This window comes from Muntiacus reevesi, chromosome 10 (genome assembly GCF_963930625.1).
Source record: "Muntiacus reevesi chromosome 10, mMunRee1.1, whole genome shotgun sequence".
In the NCBI taxonomy this organism is placed as follows: Eukaryota; Metazoa; Chordata; class Mammalia; order Artiodactyla; family Cervidae; genus Muntiacus; species Muntiacus reevesi.
Genome location: NC_089258.1, coordinates 20837586 through 20859780, shown reverse-complemented (window position 1 = coordinate 20859780; position 22195 = coordinate 20837586). Strand labels below are relative to the sequence as shown.

Sequence of the window (22195 nt, the reverse complement as noted above, 5' to 3'; positions counted from 1 at the left end):
GTTTTTATGCATAGAGTCTTCAGGAATTTCTATGAATGATTATATCATCTGCAAATAAAAGCAGCTTTATTTCTTCCTGTCTAATTTGTATGGCTTTTCCTTTTCCTTTTTTATTATCTTACTAAAATCTCTAGTACAATGTTATATAAGAGTTGTGAGAGAAGGTGAGAGTGGGATGTTCTGAGAGAATAGCATTGAAACAAGCATACTATCAAGGGTGAAATAGATCACCAGCCCAGCTTGGATGCATGAGACAAGTGTTCAGGGCTGGTGCACTGGGAAGACCCAGAGGGATTGGATGGGGAGGGAGGCAGGAAGGGGGATCAGGATGGGGATCACATGTAAATCCATGGCTGATTCATGTCAATGTATGGCAAAAACCACTACAATATTGTAAAGTAATTAGCCTCCAACTAATACAAATAAATGAAAAAAATAAATAAAAATATTATGCCATAAAAAAGAGTTGTGAAAGTAGACATTCCTGTCTTGTTCCTGATATTAGAGGGAAAATATTTAATTTTTCATCACTAATTGTGGTATGGGCTATAGGGTTTTTGTGGATGTCTTATCAGACTAAGGAAGTTTCCTTCTATTGGTAGTGTGCTGAGAGTTTTTATCATGAATGTGTCTTAAATTTCATCAAAGGCTTTTCTGCATCTATTGAGATTTTCATATTTCTTTTTTCTTTTCAGTCTGCTGAAATGTGTAATTACACTGATGTTTTTTATTGTTAAACCAACCTTACAAGTCTTAGATAACCCCTCCAGTGTACAATGTATCATATATGTACAATGTATCAAAAAGATAACAATAAACTATATTTATTGTTTAAACATAAATGCTTGGTAGAATTTACCAATGGAATCATGTGTCCCTGGAGTTTTCTCCATGGAAAGATTTGCTTATTGCTTTTATCATGTATTTAATTTCTTTAATAGATTCAGACCTATTATGTTTATCTATTTTTCCCTTAAGCCACTTTGGTAGTTGTACCATTTTATCTAAGTTATTCAATTTGTCGATATAAAATTGTTCATAATATCCCCTTCCTATCATGGCTGTGTCCATAGTAATCTGTAGTAATGTTCCCTCCTTCCTTCCTGTTATTAGTAACTTGAATTTTCTTTCTCTTTCCTTGACCAATCTAAGTAGCAGCTTATCAATTTTAGTGCCTTTTAAAAACTACCTTTTCCATTTCAAACTTGTTTTCTATTCTTTTCCTGATTCTAATTTTATTGCCTTATAATGCTCTTGAAATAACCTAAAGGACAATAACATTTAGAAAAACATACACAGCAAGACTTGGAGTCAAAAAAACGATTCATTTTATTCAGACTCTGAATTAGAAGAAACTTCTAGGAACATATTTCTCATATTACTTATATTTTCCTTCTAACAAATGTACAAGTATTACAAGGTTATGAATCTGTGTCTGCAAAATATCCAAAATAGCTTTTTCAATATATGTAAATTGAATCTAAGTGATGTGAAAGCATTGTGTCATATTTTAATTGACAGTGATTTTTTAGTGGTTATTTAAAAAGGAAGTGCTTTATATACAGGAGATGATATTTGAGTAGATGAAATATGGGCTGTGTCTTTAAAAGTCTAATACAATGTGCATAAGGTAAAAGCCTACAAAGCAATTCAGACAAAGTGGTCTTGTAGCTCAGGGTAAAAGTGAATACTTATAGCTGGATATTTGACTCTGAGGTGTCACAGTGGACCAGGAGAATGGAGCCGTATGTAAGTTGGTGTGGTTGTGCAAAGGAAGCATAATGGGGAGTAGAAGAAATATATTTGGAAAGGTATGCTGGGGCAGCTCAAATAGAACATTGAATATTAAGTTAAAATTTTTTTCATTGTATTCTGCAGGTAGTGGGTAAGACAATGAAACTTAACAGGAAGTAATATGTTTTAGGCACATTAATGGATCAGCAAATACAAATAAAACTGAAGAAGAGAGAGACTAGAAAAAAGGAGAGAAATTACTAAGGGGGCTTCCAAAGGAGAATCCATAGCATTGGTAACTGTACCAATGTTACAGAGATGATGAGATGATATTAGAAGAGAGATGATATTAGACTGACTCCCTGGTTCCTACTTTGAGAGAATGCATGGATTGTAGCTGTGAATTCAGGGAGTTGTGAGCTGGACCCAACTATGGTAATAGAGGTGAGAATGGAGAGACATAAAAAGAACAGAGAGTCAGAGATAGGTTGCTTAGGACTTGGCAACTTACTGAGCAAGAAGACACATGTCCGTCAGTTGCTAAAAATATAGGGCTGTACCAAAGAGAAGATCCAGAGGTACAGATACAGATTTGTGGCTTACATACCTAGAAGTGTTATTTAAAGCAATGAGATCACCAACAAAGAGGGGATATAATAAAAATGAAAATATCAGTATGATATTCACATGCCTTAAGGCCTTCCAGGTACAAGACAGCATGTTAAGTGCCTTCCAGATAACAACACAATTTCTTCTCAGTTCTATGAAAGAGGCACCATGATGATTCCCATTTTAAAGACAGAGAAACTGAGACACAGAGAACATAAGTTATTTGCACAAGATCACAAGCTGGAAAGTTGTTCAACCTAACAGAAGCCCAGACAATCTGACTCCAGAACCTGCAACACTAGCTTCTCTCTGCAAGAGCAAAAAGTTCCTTATGGAATGATATATTTGGGGGTAAGTGAACTCAGAGAAAGAGACAGAAAAGGAGCAATCAGGGGGGGTACATCATTCTTACACAAATGTGCTTCTGGCATGAGGATTATATATATACACTATACCAGATGGTCCTTAAGGAGAGTATGGAATGAATGCCACATATTCATCTTATGGAGTCTATTTAAACCATTCTAAACCATGAACTCAAGAATGCTCTCCATTTTTAAAATTTTTGGATGAGTGGAAACACTGGAAAAAAAATAAATAGACCTATTTTCAAAGCTGTGGTTTCATAGATGGTAGTTGCAAATGGTTCAGAAATGAAACATAGAACTCTGGAATGCTGCTTCTCAAAATGTGATACCTGAGCTGGCAGCATCAGCATCCGCCTCTGAAAACTTGGTAGAAATACACATTTTCAGCCCCCATCCCAGACCTACTACATCAGAAACTCTGAGGGTGAGGTCCCACCATCTGTTGTAACAAACTTTCCAGGTAATTTTGATGTATGTTCAAGTTTGAGAACCACTACTCTAGAAAGTGAGATAATATGTGTATGTGTCGTTAAATCTCTGGGGACCCTGTCCCAGGTCAGAACATATCTGTGTGGCCCCTTTATTCCAGCTTGCTAGATTCTTCAAGAAATCCAGAGTACAGTGGAGACTGGGTTAGGTGAAGAGTCCTTCCCAAGTGGTGTAATAACGGTAAAGGAGAGAAAAAGATCTTCCATTCCTATTGCTGTCATCCAGAAATATTACCAGGCCACCCTGGGGATCACCCAGGCCTCGCCCCAAACCACTGCAGCAGAATTCTCTCATGGGAGGAGATTATGGTAATTGACAATTTTCCTGTTTTCTCTGTCTTCCCTTCAAAGAGTGATATGTCTTTACTAAACAAACGTTTCACCAGGAGACAGAGCTAGTTGCTAAAGAAGTAAATAAGTAACCAAAAAATAAAACAAACCAAAAAAACCCCTATAACTTGAGGCTTTGCACCTGAGGCTCTGCCAAGCCCTCGACTAGTTCAGCGTTAAACTCTTAGACACTCTGCCTAACCCCTTTCTCTGTGTTTCAATGACATCTGAAGTTCTTCTAGTCACTCACCCTTCCTAGCCCTACATCCCATGAGATCCTGACTCATGTATGCAGCCAACTGGCTGTCCAAGCCCATGCCATGCAAGTCCAGTTGACAATGACACTCCCACCCAGCAGACTCTCAGTAGAAAGATCTCTCCACCCAGGTTCCCAGGAACAGGTCCCATCGTTGGAGGTTTTCATGCCCTTGGGCACTATGCCCTCACTGGGAGAAACAGTTACTTAACTTGAAGCTGATCTAAGCAGCTTGTCAGAAAATTACGGTGATAGGGTCATCCTGACAAAGTGTTAACTAGTGTCTGAAATGAAAGTAGAAATGAGGAAGTAGAATAATGTCGCATTTTCCAGTTGGGGGAAAAAAAAAAAAACAAGAATCAGACTGAGCTCAGTTCAGGTCAGTAGCTCAGTCGTGTCTTAGTCTTTGCGACCCCATTCGCTGCAACACGCCAGGCTTCCCTGTCCATCACCAATTCCCGAAGTTTACTCAAACTCATGTCCATTGAGTTGGTGATGCCATCCAACCATTTCATCCTCTGTCATCCCCTTCTTCTCTCGCCTTCAATCTTTCCCAGCATCAGGGTCTTTTCAAATGAGTCAGTTCTTCGCATCAGGTGGACAAAGTATTGGAGTTTCAGCTTCAAAATCAATCTTTCCAATGAACATTCAGGACTGATTTTCTTTAGGATGGACTGGTTGGGTCTCCTTGCAGTCCAAGAGACTCTCAAGAGTCTTCTCCAACACCACAGTTCAAAAGCATCCATTCTTCGGCGCTCAGCTTTCTTTATGGTTCAACTCTCACATCCATACATGACTACTGGAAAAACCATAGCTTTGACTAGATGGACCTTTGTTGACAAAGCTTTTTAATATGCTATTTAGGTTGGTCATAACTTTTCTTCCAAGGAGTGAGCATCTTTTAATTTCATGGCTGCAGTCACCATCTACAGTGATTTTGGAGTCCCCAAAATAAAGTCTGCCACTGTTTCCACTGTTTCTCCATCTATTTGCCATGAAGTGATGAGACCAGATGCCATGATCTTAGATTTCTGAATGTTGAGCTTTAAGCCAACTTTTTCACTCTCCTCTTTCACTTTCATCAAGAGGCTCTTTAGTTCTTCTTCACTTTCTGCCATAAGGGTGGTGTCATCTGCATATCGGAGGTTATTGATATTTCTCCCAGCAATCTTGATTCTAGTTTATCCCAATGGTCAAGGTGAGAAAACATGACTCACCTAAAAGTTCTTGGAGAGAAAGATGGCATCTCATCCTTTCCACCCAGGCCCCTCCACCTTACCCAGCCCACCTCATCTCTCCCCACCCCGCAGCCTTTCCCATTCCACAACCCCCACCTAGCCACCCTCCTTCATCTCATCTATCCTCTCACCTCTCAATCACCCGCTTTCCGCCCCACCTCTACCCATTCTAATCTACCCTACTCACTTTGGGCTAGTTAAGGTGGCAAGGCTCTCATCCTTTCTACAAACTATTCATCCAAAAAACTTTTTTTTTAAAACACTTGTATTATATTTACTTCTATAATTTAGTGAAATTCAATGAAGAGTTGCTGAAGCACAGGATGAATAAAAGAAGTAGAAGGGAAGCAGCACAGTCTTTGAAGAGCACACTCTGACCAACAGCTGACCCTTTTCCTTACATGTATTTGCCCCATTCATCCCAAACAGACTGCAAGTGCCTCATTTTCTCCATGGCCTGCTCAAGGCCATCATGTCACTGTGGTTGGGAAAGGAGTTTTTAATTAACAAGGAATTTCCATCTGCCAATGGTGCCCCCTGCCCAGTGTTTGTCTGGAGTTTGCCAGCATTTGTAGCTTCCCTAAGGATGCAGCCCTCTTGTTCAAGTAGCAGTGGGTGACTCCTGACTCTAGATTCAGACTTGCTCTGGTTCCAGCCTCGACTTTGCCACTTCCTGGCACGTGATCTTTGACAGCTTTTATAAACATTCTGATCCGCAATTTCCTCATCTCCAAAATGCACACAGTCCACATCCCGGGATCCTGAGAAAAGATTTCATATGCTCTCATCGCTATCTGAAATTATTATGCCAAACAACGTGAAACTGCTGACATTTGACTAATTTTCAACTAAGAAAACTATAAGTTCATCCTTCTTTTGATATCTCCATGTGCTTATTCTCTCTCCCTGCAGTAGAAGTTTAGCTTTTATTTAGTGTCCTGTTCTGAATATCTAAACAGTGACTGAACACGATATGTGATCAATAAAAATTTGTTGAATAAATGAATGAAAAGTTTAGAGCAATATAGCAAGTATTCAATATAGTGTTGGTATTATTATTATCATCATTATCATTATCAGCAACAGCAGCAATCAGCAAAGTAAGAAGATAGAACGAAATACCAGATAATATTGGTGTAAGTGAAAATCAGTGCTATGTTACCAAAATTTCACCCTTTTCAGTAACTTTAGTTTGTTGCATCAAACCAGTGTTTCTTTTCAGCTAGAAAACCTGCCCTGAATGGAACTGATTGATACTGATAATTAGAATAATGTCAATCAATAGTCAATATTATCATATACTGAAATTTGGAAAGAGTGAGTGAACTGCAAAATTAAATCCATGATAAAGACTCTATCCAGATTTGCTGAACACCTACTATGTGTAACCTGGCAAACCCGGTGCAGCCCCTGCACTTTGTAGGTCTAAGACTCTAAACAAGCCTGCTTGTAGGGATTCCACCCTATTCCACAGGTGAGGAGCCAACCCTGAGAAGTAATGAGAACCCAGGATGCTCCTCTCTGGTGAGAGGTAATTATGAGCTGGGACCTATGGATCCCTTTACTTGCCTGCTAGGTTAGGAACCCCACCTGTAAATAAGGCTATGCTGCTTGGGTCAGGAGACTGCTGTCCAAAGATCAGGCCAGGACGGCTGCTCAAAGAGCCCCAAGAGAAAATTTTGATTTGGAAAGGATTCAGAGAGACAAGCCTGGAGACCAAGTGATGCTGTGAACCTTCAGCTAGAGCTGTCATTTTGCAGTCCCCAGTCCAGTCTGGGCTCCATGGACATCCCCATAAACACGGCTATGCTCCCTCCAGGGCCAGAGTCTGACTCCTCAGCTCTGATAGGGGCTTCTCCAGCACCTGCGGCCCATTCCCACCCTCTGATCCCTGCAGCACCCTCCCCAGTAGGCCCCTCACACTAAGTCTAAGGGTCTGCAAGGGGACAGATGAAGGCACATGTGTGGGTCTGGTCCAATGGCCTTGAGACTTTATCTGTACACAGCGTGTGCCAGATGTCGTAATCTCTCATTTATTCTTCACAAAGGGGATGAATGCATCCACTTTTATCAGCAAGCAGAGACGGAACACCAAACCGCGGCCTATCAGAAAGCAAACGCCTATGTCCCTCGGCCCCAGAACTCTCTTTCTGCCCTAAAGGCAGCCGGGCTTGGGCCCAGGCCTCAGATAGATGCAGCGTGCGCCTGAGTTCCTTCACTGCATCCGACTCAGGCCCCACCCCCTGGCGGGTATTACATTACTGCCCAGAGGCAGGCAGGTAGAAACCTTGAGGGGCCCTAGTGGAAGCAGGTGCCTCAATGTCATGCCTTCTTCCGGTCTGCCATGTGGTCAGGGAAATTCACCCCGGTGTTAAACGCTTCCTCCCCCAGGAAGTCCTCCCAGATTCGTCCAAGCCTCCTCCGTATTCCCGTGGTAATTTTTATACACTTGCTGTCACCTGACCCACTGCCTCGTGACTCTGGCCCTCTTTCCCTAGTCGTGGCTTTTTGGGCACCTGTGATGCACACATCCCCGTCTATCACATTCTCGCACGCAAATAGTGACGAATGAGGCGCAAAGCCCAAAGCTTACCGGTTGGTGGTAAGCCCTGAGTAAGGACGTAGAAGAAAAGCGGAAGGACTCAGCCCGCTGCACCCGAAGCCCGGATGCGTTTGCACGCAGGCAAGCTGGTGTTTTGAAAAAGAATTCTAAACTGAGAAAACACTAACTCCCTCCCTGCCAGGCCTCGCCCCTCTGGGGGTGGAAGTCTTCGAAAGGCTCAGCCTGAGAAACGTGTTCAGAACAAATAAATTTAGAGCGAGCCGTAAGGCTGAAATCATAAGTTAGCCATCCTGTGCCGGCAGGATGTATACAGGGATGGGCGGGCAGGCTGTTCACACCCACTGCTCCCCTTTCTAATTCTGAGAGTCAGCCAACCTCAGGAAAGATTTTTACAGATTTCTTCCTTTTCCTGGCATGTTGAACTTAAATCGACATTAGACGTGTTTCTTTTGTAGTGAAAAAGGAATTCTCCGATATCATAGGGGAGGAGTCTAACTGGCGAGATAAGATCCTGGAGCCTGAGGGCACCTGAGCGAAAGTCAGCCTTGTTTTTCATGTCACCTGCCAGGTATCAAGCAAACATTTTAACACCTTCGATACAATGGGTTTGCAGATGAATAAGAGTGCAAGTCACTCAGTCGTGTCCCACTCTTTACAACCTCATGGACTGTAGCCTGCCAGGCTCCTCGCTCAGTCCATGGAATTCTCCAGGCCAGAATACTGGAGTGGGTAGCCTATCCCTTCTCCAGGGGAACTTCCCAACCCAGTGATTGAACCCAGGTCTCCCACATTGCAGCAGATTCTTTACCGTCTGAGCCACCAGGGAAACCCAAGAAAACTGGAGTGGGTAGCCTATCCCTTCTCCAGGGGAACTTCCCGACCCAGGAATCCAACCAGGGTCTCCTGCATTGCAGGCGGATTCTTTACCAGCTGAGCTACCAGGGAAGCCAGGGCCCTTCCAAATTCATCCTCTGGATCTGCAAGGTGAGGGAGCTGCAGAACCAAAGTCCTGCCCGTTTCCTGAAGCATGTGGGATCCATGCCATGGTCCAAGAGGAAGGGATCACCTCAAAGCTGAACAGAAGATGTTCAGACCGCCTCGCCTGGGTGTTTCCAGCTTCCTCCTGGTCAGGGTAGTGTGATCAGACCCCAGGTCATCCCCAGACCGTGTGCAGTTCTCCCAGAGCCAGAGTTGCCCAGCACCTTACCTGCCCTTCTTCCTCTGCGTCCATCTCCTCTCCCCATGGCTCCTCGCAGGCCGAACGCCACCCTGAGGACGGCAAATCTTCTACAAACAACACAAATAGCTCATTAGTAAATATGACCTTTCTGCAAACCTCAGCCTGCGCACTGATCCACCCCCCCATGAGCTGGTGATGAGATGGCCACGTGACAGAGAAGTTTGATGTGGGATGGCAGAGGGCTGCGGTGGACGTCATGGGGGTGGCGGAGGCCGGGGTGCCTAGCCCCGCAGCCTGGTCGGTCCCTCTCTTGCGGGAAGTCCAACGAGGGCACGCGGTGGCCGGAGGCCTTCATGCACACGAGGAGAGACACCACAGCTGGGATGGATGCACAGAGATGAGGATGCTGGGGGGAGTCCATGGAGCTGAAGGATTGTGTGGTGAAAGCTTTTACCTTGGCCTTTTTCTTTTTTTTTTTTTTTTTGAGAGCCTTGAGAGAATGTTGGAAGCCAGAAGTGACTGGACAAGCGAGCGTTACCAAGACTGCCAGGTCGACTCGGGGAAGAGAGGGTGGACGGAGAGAAAAAGCCAGACTGAGGCCGTCCAGTGAGCCCTCTTTCAGGCTGAGGATGGATCCCTCCATGCACCTAACTGGCAAGAGACCCCCACAAGCCAGGCCGCCGTTCTCACGGTAGCAGGAGCATCCACGATCCATCTTTCAACACCTTGTCTGCAGGTTCCCTTCTCCCTCTGGCCACCAGGGTGTGCTGGTTATTTTGTTCAAAATCATGGCCCTGTAGCCATCACAGTGCCCAGCACTGTCAGACCAGTTCCACACAGTCACACATCTGCCATCTAACCAAACTCCCTGAGGGAAACATCGGACATAAAAGATCCCAGCATCACAACGTTCAGTCTGACTCACCAGCTCATGGCTGAGTCTGTGTCCATTAAACTCTGCCCCCTCAGGCTGTAGTGTGAGAAAGCTGTGGCCAGGTGACTCTGAACTTCAACTCATGCTAGCATCCGTGATAAAAGTCTTCAGAGACCCCCATCGATAGGTTGAATCAGGACAAAATGAGGGGCCTCCTTCGTGGTCCAGTAGCTAAGACTCTGTGTTCCCAATGCAGGGGGACTGGGTTCGATCCCTGGTCAGGGAACTAGATCCCACCCACATGCCACGACTAAGAGCTGCTGGTTGGTGTACACAACTATAACCTGGTGCAGCCAAATACATAAAATAAATATTTTTTTAAAAGAACAAAATGAATTGCCTTCCTCAAAAAGGGTGTTGTCCTTAACACAAATTTTGAGTTTGGTTTCAAACCAAAAAGATTTGATACATGTTCCTGGGGAATTTTCAAAACACCTGGACTCTGAAGCAGAACCCTCCAGCATGTGGATGTTAAGTGGAGTGCTAGGGAGCAATCTCGTCCAAGGGCCGTGCTGGTCAAGGTCTGGGCTAAACCTGCATCTTCAGGCCCCACTGAAACTATGACAGCTTTAAAAAAAGGGAACGTGGCCGGTTAGCTCAGTTGGTTAAGAGCATGGTGCTAATAAAATAAGGCAGAGGAAAAACCTAAACTAGATTCAACTGTTTTCTCTCTACAGTTTGAAAAAAGCAAGTGTGGTGGTGTCCTCTGCTCAACATTTTGTAGATTTACAGGAACTCACCCAGAAAGTGGAGCAAAGCCATGCACAGAGTTCATGCGTCTATGCGAGGCTGAGTGGAAAGCAAACTTGATGGTTACTGGGTGAATCCAAGCACTTTAGGAGGTCAGCTGGGGTTGTTTAGAACCAAAAATACACGTCAGACCATCACACTTACTGTTGGCAAAGGACCAGCTTGCTGAGTCCTCTGGGTCTAACTGCATATATATTTATAGCCTTCCATGCCCTAAAAACAGCTTAAGGTGATATTCAATAATAAATCAAATTTAACATGGCAAATCAAATTAGCAGATGGGAAGGGGAGAGAAAGTAAGGCCTGGCTTTTCCTGTGACCATGGCACGTGGGCGCTTCCTGTCACCCTGCGGGGTGGCCTGGCAGGCTGCTCGCAGACCAAAAGCACCCTGGCCACCCCACCCCATCTAACCAGGCGCCGGGTGTGGTCCCCAGGGGCAGAGTGGCCGGTTGCCACAGCTGTGGCCCTCAGCGTCCTGCCACAGTCTCCCCATGTGAAGACCCAGTGGCTTCACGCAGATGCAAGCGCAGGTCTCTGATCGACTTCCAGCTGGGGAGCTGGGTCCCCCCTGCTTCAGGCCCCCCGCCTTCCCCAGGGGGACACCAAGCCGAGACCCTCCCCCGAGGCCCTCGAGGGCTGCACAGACAGTGGAATCCACGCAGGGAGGAAGGTGGCTCCCCACGCGGGTGTCCGGCTTCACAGACCATGAGGCGGCGCTGGCGACGGGGGAAGCAACAGAGGGCGGCTTCCTCAAGCTCTTGAGTGGCCCAGCTTCGGCCGCGGGCTCCTGTATGGCCTTAATAGTGCCGAGTCATAAGGGTGTGGGGAGGCGTGCTGACAGGGGTCACATTGTGGGGCCGGAACTCAAGGGAGTCACCCTCTCCAAGGCCATGCAGCTGCAGGGACCGGGGCCCGTTGGGAAGCTAGTTCTTCTCAGTTTGGTTCAGTTCAGTCGCTCAGTAGTGTCCGACTCTTGGCGACCCCATGGACTTCAGCACAACAGGCTTCCCTGTCCATCGCCAGCTAGTTCTTCTGCAAAAGCTTTTTCTTCATCTGTCAAGCGTCTCTGTCCCCTGAGCAGACTTTCATAAATACAGTAAGTCCCCACAGATGATCCTTCGAGTTGTGTGCGTGTGTGTGCGCTCAGTCGCTTCAGTCATGTCCAACTCTTTGTGACCCTATGGACTGTAGTCCGCCAGGCTCCTCTGTCCATGGGATTCTCCAGCAAGAATACTGGAGTGGGTTGCCATGCCCTTCTCCAGGGGATCTTTCCAACCCAGGGATCAAACTCAGGTCTCCTGCATCTCCTTCAATGCAGGCAGATTCTCTACTGCTGAGCCATGAGGGAAGCCCAAACTTTCAAGTTGCAAACTTGCTAAGATGTGAAGATGGTTCACATGTCCAAATCACACAAATTAGTTCACACACGTGGCATACACTGTCACATGGGTGCATCCTCTACCAGCAGCTGTCCTTTTGTGTACTTTACGACAGTATTGTCTAGAGTATAGAGGTACAGTATTTTTATTTCAAGTTCAGGATGCCTGGACACAAGCATTACAGTAGCAGTGATGTAGCGGGTACTATTGTACTTTTCAAGGTACTGTACTGTAAGATTAAAAATGCTTTATTTATTTTTGCTTGTTTTTTTATATATTATTTGTGTGAAAAGTATTTTAAATCTTTTACAGTATAGTACTATATAGCTGGGCTTCCTAGGTGGCTCAGTGGTAAAGAATCTGCCTGCCAATACAGGAGACACAGGTTCAAACCCTGGGCCAGGAAGATCCCCTGGAGAAGGAAATGGCAAGGCACTACCGTCTTCTTGCCTAGAGATTCACATGGACAGAGGAGCCTGGTGGGCTACAATCCATAAGGTTGCGAGAGTTGGACATGACTTAGGGATAACAACAATAGAGCTTAACTACAACATTAGGTTTCCCTACAATCTTTCAAGAATGCCTTTAGTATATAAAGCACACCAAGGTGGTAGAATTCAATCATAGGTGTGTTTAACACTCAGCTGCCACACAGGCTTTAAACGGTGCCACATCCACAGGACACCATTGAGCATTCTTGTCCTGGGTGTGAAGGCTTCTTTCTGATGTTGGTTTGTCAAACCGTTTCCTACAAGTGCTGTCTGGCTCTTAACTAAATATGAAACAGGTCACATGATAAAAATGAGGCAAAAGGCAGAAAGCATCACAGAGAAAAGCAAACATAGTTTTCAAAAAGTCTAATAAATCCAAAAGAATGATACATATATATACATATATGTATAACTGAATCACTTTGCAGTATAGCAGAAATTAACATGATATCATAAATAAACTATATTTCCATTAAAATAAATACATTGATTTTTTTTAAGTTTAATAAACCCAAGGCAATTCTGATATAATCAGAGTACAAACACCAAGTTTCCTGAGTCAAGGAATGGCACTTCACTTGGCCCATTACATTGCTGCCCCTCTGCTAGAATCTATAAATGGAATGGAATTGGATGTCTGCTCCACAGCTTTTTTCTACCACTACTATTGTTTTATCTGCCCACTTGGCACCCAAAGAGTGCCCAGACCTTGATCCAAAGGCACACTGGGATTGCTACTGGCCCCCCTGTCCACCTCCATTCCTGAAAAGCAGGACTTGGCTATTTGCATGAGCATCTTTCCCCCCCAAAACAGGAGGTCTGGCAAAGCAGGACAGCTCATGTTGACCAGTGCACATGCGCACAGCCATGGTACAGACTCAATAAATACATCAGAAAAATTAAAATGACATAAAATTATCTCAGAAGTTCTAGGACCTGTAAAGAAAATTCAGTAGAAATGGTCGACAATTCTTTTTAAAAAATGACGGCACCATACTCAACATTGTAAATCAAATATCCTTCAGTTTTTTTTAAGTTAAAAAAACAAAACAACCGCCACCCCCCATGAGAAGGTGGCCACGGTCAGGGGTTCCAGTGTCCCTAGGTCCGTGGTTAAGCATTCTGCCCACACCCCCAACAGCACTGCCTTCTCACAGCTGGGATGAATGAGTGATTGACTAAACATTCAAACTTTTATTCTAACTGTTCTCACTTCAAAATACCATTCTTTTGCCTTGGCAATATCCATAAACCATTTTCTACAAATATGTGGCGATGGATTCTCCCCTTAGTGTAGATTACTACCGTGTTCACAATAAGTGTGTCTTGAGTTGCTTGGGAGAGAAGGAGAACATCAACTTTTTTGAACATGAATTTCTTCAGTGAGCAAGAAGAGGTTTCATTGTGATGCTTAAAACGTAGAACTGAGGTATGTAAATTACTGAGCAGATAATTACCACAAATAATTGCTTTCTAAAGCTCAATCTTTAGTTTTTGGCTTGCTAATGCAAAGATATCCAATAGACAAATTTGAACGAAATAAAACTGAGGCATTTTCTGAGGTCACTGTTTAAATTAAACAATGCCACTACTGCCAAAGCAATATAAGCTCATTGCTTTCTGAAATGTAGCTATTTCACAGACCCAGTCTTGGCTTTCTGGTTCTCTTCTTCAAGATGACTTGAAATTGGCATTTTTCTAAAGGTACAAGCTCTACTAGGCTATGAATTTTATAAAAACATGCTTAAAAACAGAATTGGCCCTCAAGAAGTTTAAAATCTGGTTTAAAATACATAAACCTGCTCAAAATCACTGATACATTAAAAGAGTCAGTCTGCTTTCTAAATTATTATTCCCATTAACATTTCTACTTCCAACTCTGTGTAATTTTATTCTCTGTGTATACCATTGGAAATTCTCTCTTGACATCTTGATTTAGAAAACAAAAAAAGAAATAACAGATTTTAAAATATCAGTTTGGTCTTAGAGTTTCATTTATTAAAGAAACAAACATAAACACTCCGTTTGTCTGCAACTTAATTATAAAAAGAGTTTGGAAATGAGGAGTATTCTTCAGAAGACTTGTGTCAAGACATACATGTCACAAACATAGATGAACACTCCGGAGACTTGAGACAGTGGCTCCTGACTCCCTGTCACTGGTCACCAGCACTCAAGGGGCAGACTTTCCCTCTGGAAATTTCTAGTGGTTTACCTCAGAATTATCATTCCTTTCTCAAGTAAAACCACAGGAGTCCATTTTCAAGAGGGCTTACCTGGTAATTTGGGTCCTTGTACTGAAATCAAGTGACCTCATTGAGCGAAGAACTTCAATGCACCCCAGATACTGCAAGAAGAGAAAACGTAAGTCATGAGTCAGAGAACTGAGATGAAGAGATGATTCCTAACTAAAACAAAGTCATTTGGGGAGCCATATGCATTTTTTCAACCACATTATAACTTTTTATTCATGGTGACACTTCATTCTGTTTCTATAGAAGTAATAACTCTCACCCATCAGAAAACATCCTGAGTGCTTACATTTGGCACTATACTTAACTTTCATGAAACCCATTAGCATGTTCACTTTCTTTAGCAATACATCTTCAGAAACTTTTGTTGAGGTATAACTTGTATGTCATAAAATGCAGAAATCATAAATGTACAACTCAATGATCATTTAAACATGTACCTGTCATGTAACCACCACCCAACATCCCAATATCCCATTTCTAGTCCTTTACTAAATTTCCAGTTTATAATATTTAAAGAAAGAATGAAAACACTATAATACCAACATTTTGGTCAACCTCACACTTCATTATTTAATAAATACATTTGGGTTTTGAATAAACTATAGATTACCCCCAAAGGTGTTTTATTTTGGTTTACCAGAGAGATCTCTTCTGAATTAGTTAGCATAAATTTTCAGAATTTCAACTTAACATCTAAATTTGTAGCTAACTTTGTTTATCAGTTTTATACATGAGAATGTATGTGTGTATGTGACTATATGGCCACAGTTAAAGCTACAGGCAAACAACTAGAATGGAAGAGATAGAATATTCGTGTTCCAAAGCCCTTGGGGGAGTTTGAAGGTACAGATGTTTTATACTAATGACTTTAAATTTAGACATAGCAGGAAGGGACCTCATGGTGTAGTACAGAAAAGACTGCATTTAAATTATACAGAAAACCTGAATTTGAGCCTGGCTCTGTCATATCTTCTTACATAACCTCAAGCAAAACTTTAAACTTCTCTCAAATGTGACTGTTACTCCAACCACTGCACAGTCAGAGTTATTTAAATACCACCACCTCCATCAGTTAAGTGGGTACCATGAACAGTCACAGAGACATATGAATAAGATGACCACCAACCTTGCAGACTCATGTGATTAAAGGGACAATATCACAGAATCACGTGAATACGAAGACCAGCATCACAGGGTTATATAACTACCACCACCACCATCAAAGTCGAAGACTTAGGCAAATACCACATCCATCACCACAGATGTACATGAGTACCATGACCAACATTGCAGAGTTATGTATACTACAACGAGGTCACAAGTCACAGGAAAACAATATGACTATCACTATCGCAATTATAGATTTGTGTGGATGCCATCATCACCACAGCAGGGTTATATGATGACCACTGTCACTAAGATATGTGGAGACAACGACCCACTTTGCTGAGTTACAGGATTGTCAAGACCAGCACTGTCACAGTTATGTAAACATCACAACCACATCCCAGAGGTATGTGAACACCATCACCAGCAACATTACAAAGTGAAGTAATTACTTCAACCAAAGTGGCAAAGTTGTGTCAATAACTCTGAGATGTGTGATGACCATCACCACCACCACTGCAGTTATGGAAACCTCCATGCCCACCCCTGCAGATGTGTGAATATGACATGACCACTGCAGGTCAGCTAGTTACTATGCCCACCATCACAGAGCTATTGAAGACCATTTTATAACACTGCAGAATTATATGATACCATCAACACCACCATAGCAAAATGTGAATTCTGTGAATGCTGTCTCAGTTATGGGAATATCACTGCCTCACAGTGCCGTGTTAATGCCAGCATGACCATCACTGTAGAGCTGTGTCAATTCCATGCCCAAGTCCTGGTGTTATCTGAATTATACCATCACCGTCTTCACAAGATCTGTGAATAACAATATCAATGCCACATACTTATGCCAACACCATGACAAAATAACATCTTAGGATTATGAATACTGTGATGATTGCAGTGTCTATGAACACAACCTTCCCCAGTGATTCGGGGTCATGTGAATACAAGACCTCTGCCACACTTTTATTTGAATATCACCTATTGGGCTGAACCCTACAGGCCTGCAAGCCCTGCACTTGCCCCGCTTCAAGACCCAAGAAAGAGCTGGTGTCAGCAACAGAGACATCGATGGCTTAATGGATGGGGGAATCTCACATGTCTGAAGCAAGGTCCTGGAGCAACAACCCACCATATGCAGCAGACAGCGGGCAGAACAGGGCAGTAGTCTTCGCTCCTAGGAGGAGAGGGAGGTTACCAGTTATAGGGGGAACTGACATCAGGTTGGCTGTCAGTTACCAGGGAAAACCAGCAAGGGAACATGTCCACAATGGCCCATTTGATAAGGTATCATGGTGGAGATGCTCTAAACCAAAGCTTAGAATGATCACTGGCTGGGGCTGGGGGCAAGGATGTGGGAAGGTCAGTCACGTAAGTAGGGTGTAGGTATAGCTGGCACTGGTCAAGCAGAGGATGTACAGAAAGCAAGAAAACAGCCATCTTGGATGGCCGGATCATCTACTACCTCTGCCCCGACAATGATGATAGGTGAAATGCCAACACCTGGCCAACCTCAAAGGGCCATGGGAATAACATCCGCAACATCATAAAGTCATGTGAATGCACCTATCACGTGGCACATTACGTGTATGCAAATACCACCACCATGATAGGGCGGTGTGGATACCATGACCAGCATCACAGCTATGGGAGCTGTGGTAGCTATGAGAATAGACAGCCAGTGGTGAGACTATCGCTAACACAACCACTGAGTTACGTGATTACCACAACCAACACCACAGGTTGTGTTACCACCATAAACAGTCAGTATCCAACATCATTTCAATGCTGCCAGCATCACTGCAGATATGTAAATATCGTATCCACCACAGCAGAATTAAATGAAGACCATCTGCACCCACTCCACAGAATAATTGATAACATGCTCAACACGGCAGAGGTAAGATGAACACTACCACTTAGATCCTTGCAGAGTCACATGAATACCACAGCCACCAACTCTGCAGAGTTATATGAATATGACCACAACCAACATCACAGACTCTTCTGAATACCACCACCAACACTAACGCAGAGCTATGTGAATTCTTTCGCAAATGTGCAGAGTAACGTGTAGACTAACTTCTCAGAGTTATGTTATCACCACCACCACAACCTTCACAGGTATTGCCAGTACCTCCACTGCTCTCACAGTTACATGAAGACCATGTCCGACTTCAGGGAATTATATAGGATGACCAAGACTGCCGCATTCGCAGCCCTGCGTGAACATCACCATCAACACTGACAAGTTGAATTACCCTCCCGAGGGCCTGTAGCAGTTTGTCCTGTCCCCACCAATGTCTAAGCAAGTTTACTTCTCTACCCTTTGTAACACTGGACAACATCAATCTTTTGAAACTTTGCCTCTCGTGGGCAAAAGTATTTCTTTTTTGTTGTTGTTTTCATGTGAATCTCCCTGTCATCTAATCAGATTGTGTAGTTTTCTCATTTGTTTATTGGCTGTTTGCACTTCTTTTTTTTCTTCTATTTGCACTTCTTTTTCTGTTAACTGACTATTCATATCTTTGGTCCAGTTTTCTATTAGGTTCTTCATCTTTTTCTTCTAGATTAATGTGATGTTAATCTCCCATTCAATCATTTTTCTTTTAATGGTCAGTTTCTACATTTTACCTAAAAGAACTTGTTACCATAGTAATATGGTAATCATTACTGTGATTACACATCTATCCTTTCTGGTGTGGCTTTGGAATGTCCTATCTTGCATGAGAAGGTCTTGTGTCCACAGATTCTCATAATACTCTTCCAAATTTTAAGAATATTTATTTATTAGTTATGTTTGCTTTCACTTTATTTAATAGTTTTCATTTACTTTTTTAATCTATTTGGAATTTATTTGTCTATATAGGCTATGGCATGAATTATAATGCAAGCCTCCAATAGACTACTACTTATATGAGTTATTGTTGTTCAGTTGCTAAGTCATGTCCAAATCTTTGCAACCCCATGGACTACAGCATGCCAGGCTTCCCTGTCTTTCACTATCTCTGAGAGTTTTCCTCAAACACATGTCCATTGAGTCAGTGATGGCATCCAGTCATCTCATCCTCTGTTGTCGCGTTCTCCTCCTGCCCTCAGTCTTTCCCAGCATCAGGTCTTTTTCAATGAGTCGGCTCTTTGCATCAGGTAACCAAAGTATTGGAGCTTCAGCTTTAGCAGCAGTCCTCCCAATGAATATCCACAGTTGATTTCCTTTGGGATTGACTGGTTTGATCTCCTTTCTGTCCAAAGGGCTCTCAAGAGTCTTCTCCAGCACCACAGTTTGAAAGCATCAATTCTTCAGCCATCAGCCTGCTTTATGGTTCAACAGTCACATCCATAATAAATGATTACCAGAAAAACAATAGCTTTGACTATACAAACCTTGATTGGAAAAGTGATGTCTCTGTTTTGGAATATGCTGTCTAGGTTTGTCATAGTTTTTCTTCCAAGGAGAAAGCATCTTTTAATTTCATCTCTGCAGTCACCATCCACAGTGATTTTGGAGCCCAAGAGAATAAATCTTCCACAGTTTCCACTTTTTCCCTATCTGTTTGCCATGAAGTGATGGGACTAGATGCCATGATCTTAGTTTTTAGAAAATTGAGTTTCAAGCCAGCTTTTTCACTCTCCTCTTTCACCCTCATCAAGAGGCTCTTTTTCTTCTTTGCTTTTTGCCATTAGAGTGGCATCATCTGCATATCTGAGATTGTTGATATTTCTCCCGGCAATCTTGATTTCAGTTTGTGAGCCATCCAGTCCAGTACTTCACATACTGACTCTGGGGCTTCCCTGGTAACTCAGATCATAAAGAATCCACCTGCAATGCAGGAGGCCCAGGTTCAATTCCTGGGTGAGAAAGATCCCTCAGAGAAGGGAATGGCTACACACTCTGGGATTCTTGCCTGGAGCATTCCGTGGACAGAGGAGCCTGGCAGGTTATAGTCCATGGGGTTGCAAAGACTGGGACACAACTGAGGGACTAAATTTCACTTTTCACCCTACATATAAGTTAAATAAGCAGGGTGACAATATACAGCCTTGATGTACACCTTTCCCGATTTTGAACCAGCCAGTTGATCCTTGTCCAGTTCTAAGTCTGCTTCTTGACCTGCATACAAGTTTCTCAGGGGACAGGTAAGGTGCTCTAATATTCCCATCTCTTTAAGAATTTTCCACAGTTTGTTGTGATCCACACAGGATAGCTCAGCTGGTAAAGAATCTGCCTGCAAAGCAGGAGACCCCAGTTCGATTCCTGGGTTGGAAAGACCCACAGGAGAAGGGACAGGCCACTCACTCCAGTATTCTTGGGCTTCCCTGGTGGCTCAGCTGGTAAAGAATCCGCCTGCAATGCAGGAGACCTGGGTTCAATCCCTGGGTTGGGAAGATTCCCTGGAGAAGGGAAAGGCTGACTACTCCAGTATTCTGGCCTGGAGAATTCCATGGACTACAGTCCACGGGGTCTCAAAGAGTTGGACATGACTGAACCACTTCCACTTTCACTCACTTCACACAGTCACAGGCTTTAGCATAGTCAGTGAAGCAGACAGAAGTAGAGGATTTTCTGGAATTCCTTTGCTTTCTCTATGACCCAACAGATGTTGACAATTTGATCTCTAGCTCCCCTGCCTCTTCTAAATCCAGCTTGTACATCTGGAAGTTCTTGGTTCATTTACTGTAAAAGTCTAGCTTGAAGGATTTTGAGCATTACCTTGCTAGAATGTGAAATGAGTGAAATTATGCAGTTTGAATATTGTCCAGTTTGTCCAGTTTGACAGTTGTCAATTGTCCAGTTTGAATATTCTTCAGCACTGCCTTTCTTGGGAATTAGAATGAAAGCCTTTTCCAGTCCTGTGGCCATTACTGAGTTTTCCAAATTTGCTGGCATATTGAGTGTAGCACTTGATCCTAACAGCATCATCTTTCAGAATTTAAAATAGCTCCACAGGAATTCCATCACCTCCACTAGCTTTTCTGTAGTAAAGTTTCCTAAGGTCCACTTGACTTCACACTCCAGGATGTCTGACTCTAGGTTAGTGACCACACCATTATGATTACTCAGGTCATTAAGACCTTTTGCATACAGTTCTTCTGTGTATTCTTGCCACTTCTTAATATCTTCTGCTTCTGTTAGGTCCATGCCATTTCTGTCCTTTATTGTGCCCATCTTTGCATGAAATGTTCCTTTGGTATCTCAAATTTCTTGAAGAGATCTCTAGTCTTTCCCATTCTATTTTTTTCCCTCTATTTCTTTGCATTATTCACCTAAGAAAGTGTTCTTATCCCTCCTTGCTATTCTCTGGAACTCTGCATTCAGTTGGGTATATCTTTCCCTTTCTTCTTAGCCTTTTTCTTCTCTTCTCAGATATTTGTAAGGCTTATACAAGTACTTAAGTAAGAACTTATATGAATATCACTGATTTAATCATTCATTCATGTCTTGTTGGATTAATGTGTCAACTTTGTGGTATATTAAAGTCCTATTTCTGTATGGGCCTTTATCTGAACTCTCTCTTATATGTCACTGGTCAATTTCTGAGTCTCTGGTGCATATTTTTCCTTCAGAACATTAAGATCATTTAGTGAAGTTCTCCCACACCTCAAAAACCATTTGAATTCCATTGAAATTTCATGTGCTACCTTGAAAAGAATTTACATTTATTATTAAGTTTTTTATCCACAAACATGAGAGTTGTCTCAAATTCAGATATTATTTATTGCCTTTAATAAGACTTTGTAGTCTTTATTATATAAATCTCATACTTTTCTTTGGTACATTTCAAGGCATTTTTGGGCTCCAAAATCACTGCAGATGGTAATTGCAGTCATGAAATTAAAAGACACTTACCCCTTGGAAAGAAAGTTATGATCAACCTAGACAGCATATTAAAAAGCAGAGACATTACATTGCCAACAAAGGTCCATCTAGTCAAGGCTATGGTTTTTCCAGTAGTCATGTATGGATGTGAGAGTTGGACTATAAAGAAAGCTGAGCACAGAAGAATTGATGCTTTTGAACTGTGGTGTTGGAGGGTCCCTTGAACTGCAAGGAGATCCAACCAGTCCATCCTAAAGGAGATCAGTCCTGGGTGTTCATTGGAAGGACTGATGGTGAAGCTGAAATTCCAATACTCTGGCCACCTGATGCAAAGAGCTGACTCATTGGAAAAGACCCTGATGCTGAGAAAGATTGAGGGCAGGAGGAGAAGGGGACGACAGAGGATGAGATGTTAGGATGGCATCACCGACTCAATGGACATGAGTTTGGGTAAACTCCGGGAGTTGGTGATGGACAGGGAGGCCTGGCATGCTGCAGTTCATGGGGTCACAAAGAGTCGGACACGACTGAGTGACTGAACTGAACTGAAGGCATTTTTGTATAAATTTTGGTAACCACAGGGTATGAAAGTTTGATTTTTTCCATCATGTGTCTACCTGGTTTTTACTACATAGAAAATTCAATCAATGGGCTCCAGAGATGTACAAAACTGAAGAAT

At 42.9% G+C, this 22195-nt stretch overlaps 1 protein-coding gene across 1 annotated transcript in view; it reads right to left on the bottom strand.

The window, feature by feature from the left end:
* SHC3 (SHC adaptor protein 3) overlaps positions 1-22195 on the bottom strand; it is a 177265-nt gene that overhangs the window by 112059 nt on the left and 43011 nt on the right. The window contains exon 2 of the mRNA XM_065947329.1: positions 14598-14668. Within this exon, the coding sequence (XP_065803401.1) occupies positions 14598-14668 (71 nt within the window). The remainder of the gene's footprint in view (positions 1-14597; positions 14669-22195) is intronic.